Source organism: Lolium perenne, chromosome 6, assembly GCF_019359855.2.
Source record: "Lolium perenne isolate Kyuss_39 chromosome 6, Kyuss_2.0, whole genome shotgun sequence".
NCBI lineage: Eukaryota > Viridiplantae > Streptophyta > Magnoliopsida > Poales > Poaceae > Lolium > Lolium perenne.
The window spans coordinates 71,766,943-71,776,869 of NC_067249.2; the positions used below are offsets into that span (position 1 = coordinate 71,766,943).

General features: G+C 49.2%; 1 protein-coding gene across 1 annotated transcript; it reads right to left on the minus strand.

Annotated features, from left to right (window-relative positions):
* Window positions 1-803: 803 nt before the first annotated feature.
* On the minus strand, window positions 804-2,482 carry LOC127307658 (cyanidin 3-O-rutinoside 5-O-glucosyltransferase). The gene has a single exon (XM_051338407.2). The coding sequence runs from the start codon at window positions 2,359-2,361 to the stop codon at window positions 928-930; it is 1,434 nt and encodes a 477-aa protein (XP_051194367.1). The 5' UTR covers window positions 2,362-2,482; the 3' UTR covers window positions 804-927.
* Between the last annotated feature and the right edge of the window lie 7,445 nt (window positions 2,483-9,927).

Consider the following 9,927-nt stretch of genomic DNA (forward strand, 5'->3'; position numbering starts at 1 on the left):
TCTCAGCCGCCGCAACGCGGAGGAGTCAGTCAATGTCAGCGTCGCGCAAGACATAGGGATCGAGGAAACGGGAACTAGCAATCCCAGGGCGTCTTGGAGGAGCCAAACAGCCTGCTTTGAGATTGGATTTGCCACGCGTCAAGCGTGAGAGTTGGTCCAGCCATCGGCCTATACGACCCTGGTCGTATAGGACGCGTGGCAAATCCAATCTCAAAGCATTCTGTCCACGGTACTCTATTTTTCAATTAGCAAATCACGATTCCCTCGAGCAGCTGTTCCTGGTTGCATATCATTCATCGCCGGCGAGTGGGGCAGAGCGCGCCGGCGCCGAAGGTGCTGTTTGGCTCCTCCAAGACGCCCCTGGGATTGCCAGTTCCCGTTTCCTCGATCCCTATGTCTTGCGCGACGCTGACATTGACTGACTCCTCCGCGTTGCGGTGGCTGAGAGACCGACGGGCATGAAAGCAGCGCCGGCTCGAGCTTCCGCGACTGCTAGTCTGCTGTGCGGCGATACCAAGTTTCGGCAGCGATTCTTGACCCGCTTCTTGGGCTGCTGAATAGCAAGGACGCGAGTTTTGCAGGCACAGCGATGCCATCGTCGTGGGTCTGTGGAGTATTTTAATTGGGAATCAGAGGAAGAAGATAACCAGTGCTTTGAGATTGGGTTTGCCACGCGTCAAACGTGAGAGTTGGTCCAGCCATCGGCTTATACGACCCTGGTCGTATAGGATTATTTTCCATCGTTGAGTGTTTGCTTCCAACAGAAGTTCTTTGTTTTGTTTATCTGTATATCTATTAATATATTCTTCAGTTCATCACAATAGATTTCTTTGATAAAAAATCATGAGAACGGGACTGCTTAAGCATAAGGTTCAATTCAAAGAGGTGTTATATATGGCAACCCAAGGAAGCAGCAAGGCGCTCCTTCTAAGCATCATTTGCAAACTGGTCTTGGAATGTCCTCAGATTATCCTTCGACGAGCCGCCGTCCGTGATAGCTTCCTTCACTTTTGACTTCCATGCTATCGAGCTGCTTCGTATGGCAGCACCCTCCTCTGTATCACCCATGACTATTTCCACGCACCTCGTGAGCTCCTCGGCGTCCAGAAACCTGTCGGCATCAATTGCGGCGCGCACACCAATGCCCCACTCGACGACGAGGCGCGCGTTGGTGTCCTGATCGGACCACTGCGGCACTGCGATCACCGGCGCGCCGCACGCCACGCTCTCCAGCGTAGAGTTCCACCCGCAGTGCGTTACGAAGCACCCAACAGCCGGGTGAGACAGTACCCGCACCTGGTCGCACCACTCCACCACCATGCTCCGCTTGTCGTCGCCGCTATCGTCATTTTCGTCTCTGCTGTCCTTGCGCACCACCCACAGGTACGACTGGCCGCTCGCGGCGAGGCCACGCTTCATCTCCGCCTTCTGCCGCTTGCTTGCCGCCGACATGCTCCCGAACGACACGTACACCACTGACCGCGCCGGCTTTGTGTCCAGCCACTCCATGTAACCCTTTTCGTCGTGCTTGAACAGATCTCCTACAACGGCGTTTGTGCCACTCCTCATGCCGTCAGCGAACAGCGATAGGACGGCCGGACCGATTGGGAACACGTCCAGTTCAGGCACGGACGCGATGGCGCCCAGCTCCAGCGCCTCGACGGTGTTCACGAGCACCATGGGTTTCCTTCCTCCGGTGCTGCTGGGGACGTCCAGGTCCAGCTGCTGGAACGTCCTGCGGATGTTGCCGAACGCCGCGTCGAGCCTTCCGTCCGTGAGGTTGGTGAAGAAGCTCGGGAGGTCGCGGATGGCCATCCTTGGGAGGCCTGGCATGGACACCGTGAACCCCGGTTCGGCGGCGTGCTCCGTCACGATCCTCTCGTACCCATGGAAGTAGTGGTAGTACACGGCCAGCATGGTGGCCGGCTGGTTCCAATAGAGCGCGCGTGGCAGTCCGCGCTCCCGAGCGACCTCGGCGGCCCACCACATGAGCATGGAGTACACGACGCACGTCACGGGCCTGCCCCGTGCGGCGAAGCGGTCCAGCACCGACGAGAAGGTCTCGCGGCCGACCCGGCTGAACGCCTCACAGAATCTCCGCGCGTCGTCCCCGTCGTTGGCGAAGAGGTGGAAGCCGTGGTCGTAGCCGTCGGAGTAGGGGACGTAGGAGATGGCGCCGTCGTGGACCTCCTCGTCCGGGGACGCGAGCGAGGGGAACATGAGCCGGTGCGCGGACACGGCGGTAGACAGCGTTACACGAGTGCCCGGCATGGCCCGCAGGAGGCGCTCTGCGAGGGCACGCGCCGGGTTAATGTGGCCCTGGGTCGGGAACGCGACGATCAGGAAGTGCTGCGGTGCCATGGATGCACGCTGGCTGGAGGTCCTTGCCGTCTTCAACCTACTTCAGCTGGTGCCTGGTGGAAGCATCACTGGAGTGCAGAATATGTAGACTGTAGAGTGAGGCTGGTTTGGCGCGAGGTGGCCGTGTCTAGCTAGCAGTGTTGTACTCCAGTGGAGTACTAGCACTAGGAAACGTGCGCCGTCGAATTGATGTCATGGCTTGCGGTAGCAATGGCTGATTGGTTGATGTCATTGCTTGCGGTAGCAGGCGCGGACGAGCCGCAGCATAAATGTGTAGTAGTAGTATTGTACTTCTAAAACGTGCATTTTCTCGCTAGAACAACGACCCTCATGGTTTTCTCGCGACGAGGAGCCGTAAAGATCAAAACAAAAGATGGGGGTGACCGATGGATATGTTTTTCTGTCCTCATTCGACAATGATTTTTCAGGGAAGAGTATAGGATCGCTCCATTAGGAGAGATCATAGGATCTGCTTATTACACTACCGGAAAAAATGCCACTGCCGTCCAAAAAGTCATTGCCGTGCGCGGTTTGCATGGCAAAGCCGGCTTTGCCGTCCGGACACAGTAAAACGCACGGCAAATATTTGCCGCACGGCAAAGTTTAGGTAAATATACGGCAAAGACGGTTGCACGGCAAACGACACAAAAAACGCACGGCAAAGAAAAACGCACGGCAAAAGAAACAGGGGGCGCACGGCAAAGAGCATGCCGCACGGCAAAGAAAACGAAGCGCACGGCAAAGATACCACGCACGACAAAGATTTTCTTTGCCTAGCACTTTTTAAAAAAAAACGCACGGCAAAGATTGCAGTAATACGGGTCATAGGATCACACTTGTGTTGAACGGCTGAGATGGATAGTCACCTGGATAGATGACATGGCATACCCAATTCCCTGACCCACCACCGCCACTCCACCACCAGCACCCACCCGTGACCACACCCTCTCTCTCTCTTATTCATTTTCTCTCCACACACACCACAGAGCACCAAGGCAGAGAGACTGAACACGCACAGAGCTCTCAGGGAAACGGGAAGATGGAGGGCGGCACTGGCGAGGACTCGCCGGTCTGGACGCCCGATGCTCCGCCGGTCTGGCCGCCACTCCACCCGATGCCGCGCCACCGGCCTCGACGCCCTCCGCCCGACGCTGCGCCGCCGGCCTTGACGCCCTCCGCCGCCATCAGCCACCGCCTCGACGCCCTCCGCCGCCGCTAGTCACCGCCTCAACGCCCTCCTCCGCCGCCAGCTAACCCCACTCCGCCCGACGCCGCGTCGCCGACCTCGACGCCTTCCGTCGCCACTCCGCCCGACGCCGCGCCGCCGCCTCGACGCCCTCCTCCGCTGTCGACCACCGCCGACGCCCTCCGCCGGCGCCGACCACACCGCCTCGCCGCCCTCCTCCGCCGCTAGCCAACCCCACTCCGCTGACGCCACGCGGCCGGCCTCGACGCCCTCCTCGCGACGGCCTACCGCCTCGACGCCCTCCTCTGCTTGACTTACCTGCGGTGGCTCGCCACCAGCGGCTCGCCGGCTCCGGCGCTTGCCTTTTTTTTATTATTCTTGAATTTCTTTGCCGTGCACCGCGGGTCAAATGCGCACGGCAAAGAGCATGCCGCAGGGGAAAAACAGGGTCACATGGTAAAGGAGAACGGCGCACGGCAAAGCGGACGATGCACGGCAAAGCCTTTGCCGTGCAGTTTGGTGGGACGCACGGCAACAACCCCTTTGCCGAGGCAAACGTTGCCGTCCGAACTTTGTCGGGTGGAGTTGCACGGCGAAGGCTTTGCCGTGCAAATTATGCCCTTTGCCGTGCATTTTGCTTGCACGACAACGTTGTAGTGACCCGGCATACCACTGCATGGTGTAGTATGCAAGTCTGATATAACACCAATGAAACACCATTCCACTAGTATTATATCGCTCAGAGTGGTACAACAGAAACATATGCGGGTCCAAGGCATGTCTATAGAATTACATACAGACTCTGTTACATAAGATCAGCACAGCCTCCTACTTTACAATGAGGTAAATCTGCAATTAAACTCCAGGAGAATGACTCGTAGTCTAATCCTATCACAAACTCTATTTGTAGAGTATTTGACTAGCTATAGGGGCTATGAATAGATTCTAGCTAAATAGGAGCTATGTTTAGGAAACAAGTTCCTTTCTATTGCTAAACTAGGTTTTATCCTTGTTGGATGTGGTGTTTGTCTCTTCTGACAGGTTCCTGTCCCTTGAATTAGTTGTTGACTCCTCGATCTTCGAGTTGCACTGTAGATCCTCCTTCGATGCCTCCATATCTAAGGAGGGGATTTAAGAGTGGGATGAGTACGAGCGTACTCAACAAGTTCATTATAGGAAAGGGGTGTTTAATGCACTAGCTACGGCATTAGACCAGAAAGTCTAATACCAATGCAGGTTTTCATAACCATTTCTTCAAAAGGTTGCTTTTATTCAGAAGAACTATGTCCGTCAGCCTTCACCGGTTTACTAGAACTTCATGGAGTTCCTTTCGCAGCTGTCATAGCGATTCCTAATCCCGGAACAGGGAGTGACAGGTCACGATTCATTACACTCTGCAGAGGTGTGTTGCTTTACCCATAAGAGATCTTATCCTTGTTGCCAACCGAGCTACAGGCTCGTCCACACTTCCTTTGGTGTGAGGTCAGGAGTAAGGTCATAGCCAATCATATTCCTCCGCTACCTCGCACACCCACCCTTTGTTGCATACCCCGACCCTGGGTCCTCGTCGGTCCTCTTATACCAATTAAGGATGGACCCCGACCACGACGACAGTCTGGGATCGAACCAAACTCCTTCGCCGGTAGCTGCAACCCATCATAGACCGCAATACCGTGGGGACTTAGAGTGGGATCCCCACCCTCAAGCTGTTCCGCAAGCCGCAACTGCTACGGTATGCACAGCATAACCGTGGGGAATTAGAGTGGGATCCCCACCCTCAAGTTGCTCCGCAAGATACAACCGCTACGGTAAGCGCATCCGTTGATGTACAAGAGGTGGAAATACGATTGACTAGTCCGTCCCATTTCAGATCTTATGGTTAACACGAGTTTTACGGCACAAGAATCACTGGACGACATTTGTTATTTAATCCTAGATGGATATAAACCCTTGCAATGGAACCTCCACCATATCAACACAATCCATGGTTCCATTGCCCACCACATAGTCATATTCATAGTTATGAAAATAGTGGTTTTGGTTTTTATGCAAGAGTGATAAACAAAGTACTTTGCAAGTAATTTGGTAAAAATACTCAAATGACATGAGCAAGCGATGAACTTGCCTTTCTTGACTACAAGATTATGCAGGCAAGGTCTTCGATACGCAATAACTCCAAATTATGAAATAGCATCATTGTCCGGTAAGGACGATGTTTAAAAGATTGGCAAGGATGCAATAATGTATAAGTATGTGATGCAATCGTTTTAAGCGTGACCTAACCCCAATGATTTAGGATTAGTGAGTTGGTATGATTGGTGTAGGGTGTGTTGCACTTTTAGTGTGGTTCACAAACAAGGTTCTTATTAGGGTTTTGTTGTCTTAGAATCATAAACAAAGGTATAATGTATAGTAACAATCATACACACCCAGGAACAGTAGTTGTATAATAAGTAAAGAGCAGTTGTCAATTTTAAGTCCTATAATGCATGGTTGATGATTACTTATTATATAATTCAAAAGAATAACTTTTGAAGAACATGTTCTTTAATAAAGAACAAGTATGATAATTAGGTTTGTGGGGTTCTATGGTTCTAATTGGTTTCTGGAGTAAGTAGTAGTTGGATCACAACATATTTGGATTCATCAGCAACTAGGCTTGATTGGTTTTACTTAAGCATAAACAACTTAAGCAATTAATTATACATGGTTTCTATCATGGTGGGTTCATCTTGCTGGTGATAGCTAGCTGGGGTTTATATGTCCTATAAGGCAGGGTTGCTGGCTACTCTTTGTTATCTTCAAAAGAATAACTTTTGAAGAACATACTTCTTAAATAATAAGAAGTATAACAATTAAGATTTAGGTGGTCTAGGTTTTACTGATGGTTCTATTAAGTAAGGAATAATTGGCTCCTGAATAGGATGGTTGATAAGTATCCAACACTGGTAGGGTTTAGTGGAATATGGTTACACTACAAGAAAAGTTGCCATGGCCGACGAAGTTGAAGTCGCGCCGTGGTTGCTGGTGTACCATGGCCGACGATTTTGGGTCTGTCCGTTGTGCATGTCAAAACGTTTTTTTTCTCATTTTTGAGGCCACCTAGCCCGACGAAACCGGCCAAAACGTTGCGTATGGTGGCCCGGGACGTGGTGCATCTCGAATTCTCGGGTTCGCCGGCCGAGTCAACGCAAATCCGCACCGCCGAGGGATGTAGGGCCCAGATGGCAGCCTCTCTGGCATTGTTTTTTTTCTCGATCGCGCCATCTCGTTCAACGCTCTCCGATCGAGCCGTTTACGATGCAGGATCATGGGTCCCGCATGTCATCCTCTATGAACCAAAATTCTTTCTATTCTTGGATTTTTTTGACCCCCTGATTTCTGGCTACTTCCTTTTTCTTTTGATCCCTTGCCGCCTTGGAAACGTTGACACCGCTGCTGCTAATTGGGACCCGCATGTCATCCTCTATGAGCAATCAACTTTCTTTTCTTGGAGTTTTTTTTGGCACCACAAATTTGGTCACTTGCCTTTTTCTTTCGATCCCCTGCCGCCTCTCAAACGGTGATACCGCTGCTGCTAAATGGGACCCGCATGTCATCCTCTATGTACTATAAAACTTTCTTTTCTTGGATTTTTTTGGCACCTCATATTTGGTCACTTGCCTTTTTCTTTCGATCCCCTGCCGCCTCTCAAATGGTGATACCGCTGCTGCTAAATGGGACCCCCATGTCATCCTCTATGTACTATAAAACTTTCTTTTCCTAAATTATTTTTGGCTCCTCATATTTGGTCACTTGCCTTTTTCTTTCGATCCCCTGCCGCCTCTCAAACGGTGATACCGCTACTGCTGAATGGGACCCGCATGCCATCCTCTATGTACTATAAAACTTTCTTTTCTTGAATTATTTTTGGCTCCTCATATTTGGTCACTTGCCTTTTTCTTTCGATCTCATGCCACGTTTGAAACGTTGAGGAACCTGCTGGCTCATGGGACCCGCATGTCATCCTCTATGTACAATAAAACTTTCTTTTCTTGGATTTTTTTTGGCACCTGATATTTGGTCACTTGCCTTTTTCTTTCGATCTCATGCCGCCTTTGAAACGTTGACTAAGTCGGCTCATGGGTCCCGCATGTCATCCTCTACGACAATAAAAGTTTTCTTTCTTGGAGTTATTTTTGACCCCTAATTTCTGGCTATTTGCCTTTTTCTTTTGATCTCCTGCCCCCTCTGCAACGATGAGGACGATGTTGGCAGGTCGGTCCCACATGTCATCCTCTATGAACAATAAAAGTTTCCTTTGATGGATTTATTTTGAACCCCTAATCAATTCCTGGATATTTCCTTTTTTTCTTTTGATCCCCTACCGCCTTGAAATCGCTGAGGATGCTGCTGCCTCATGGGTCCCGCATGTCATCCTCTCAGAACGGTAAATGTTTTCTTTTCTTGGATTTTGTTGACCAAACGATTTTTGGCTTATTTTTTCTTTCGATCTCCTGCAGCCTTTAAAACGTTGAGGACGCTGCTGGCTCACGGGTCCCATATGTCAGCCTCTATGAACAATAAACGCTGAGGATGCTGCTGCCTCATGGGTCCCGCATGTCATCCTCTTAGAACGAAAATGTTTCTTTTCTTGGATTTTTTACCAACAGATTTTTGGTTTATTTTTTCTTTCCATCCCCTGCCGCCTTTAAAATGTTGACGATGCTGCTGGCTCATGGGTCCCCGATGTTAGCCTCCCCGTACAACAAACATGTGATATCTTGATTATTTTGCAGACAATAAACAGTGTATTGCTCTCTGAGCTATTTCAAACGGATAAAATAAATCTTTATTTTTACATAAACAAACTTATATGTTGAATCTCCTTGTTTTTTTTGTTTTTGTGAAGCATAGGACTTTCCTGTTTTTTTAGAAAATTCCGAACTTTCCTGTTTTGGAGTGGGCTGAAATTGTATGAGTCAAAAGGCCAAGCAGGATAGTTCGAAGGCCAAGATGTCCAGATGCAGCCCAATTGAAATCTTTCTTCTTGGATTTTTTTTCACCCCTGATTTCTGGCTACTTCATTTTTCTTTTGGTCCTGTGCCGCCTTGGAAACGTTGAGACCGCTGCTACAAAATGGGACCCGCATGTCATCCTCTATGTACTATAAACTTTCTTTTCTTGGATTATTTTTGGCTCCTGATATTTGGTCACTTGCCTTTTTTCTTTCGATCCCGTGCAGCCTCTCAAACGGTGAGACCGCGGCTGCTAAATGGGAGCCGCATGTCATCCTCTATGTACAATCAAGTTTCTTTTCTTGAATAATTTTTGGCTCCTGATATTTGGTCACTTGCCTTTTTCTTTCGATCTCATGCCACGTTTGAAACGTTGAGGAACCTGCTGGCTCATGGGACCCGCATGTCATCCTCTATGTGCTATAAAAGTTTATTTTCTTGGATTTTTTTTCACCCTCTGATTTTTGGCTATTTCCTTTTTCTTTTGATCCCCTGCCGCCTTGGAAACGTTGAGTAAGCTGCTGACTCATGGGACCCGCATGTCATCCTCTATGTACAATAAAGTTTCTTTTCTTGAATTATTTTTGGATCCTGATATTTGGTCACTTGCCTTTTTGTTTCGATCTCATGCCACGTTTGAAACGTTGAGGAACTTTCTTGGCTCATGGGACCCGCATGTCATCCTCTATGTGCTATAAAAGTTTATTTTCTTTATTTTTTTTCACCCTCTGATTTTTGGCTATTTCCTTTTTCTTTTGATCCCCTGCTGCCTTGGAAACGTTGGGTAAGCTGCTGACTCATGGGACCCGCATGTCATCCTCTATATACAATCAACTTTCTTTTTCTTTTGATCTCAAGACGCATTTGAAACGTTGAGACCGCTGCTGCTAAATGGGACCCGTATGTCATCCTCTATGTACAATAAAGTTTCTGTTCTTGGATTATCTTTGGCTTCTGATATTTTGTCACTTGCCTTTTTCTTTCGATCTCATGCCGCCTTTGAAACGTTGAGTAAGCTGCTGGCTCATGGGTCCCGCATGTCATCCTCTACGAACAATAAAAGTTTTCTTTCTTGGAGTTATTTTTGACCCCTAATTTCTGGCTATTTGCCTTTTTCTTTTGATCTCCTGCCCCCTTTGAAACGATGAGGACGCTGTTGGCAGGTCGGTCCCACATGTCATTCTCTATGAACATTAAAAGTTTCTCACATGGCTCTTGATATTTGGTCACTTGCCTTTTTCTTGCGATCTCATGCCACGTTTGAAACGTTGAGGAACCTGCAGGCTCATGGGACCCGCATGTCATCCTCTATGTACTATAAAACTTTCTTTTCTTGGATTTTTTTGGCACCTCATATTTGGTCACTTGCCTTTTTCTTTCGAT

Bases quoted from the DNA above. Each gene is read 5' to 3' on its own strand.
- LOC127307658 (XM_051338407.2), bottom strand. From the start codon at position 2,361: ATGGCACCGCAGCACTTCCTGATCGTCGCGTTCCCGACCCAGGGCCAC.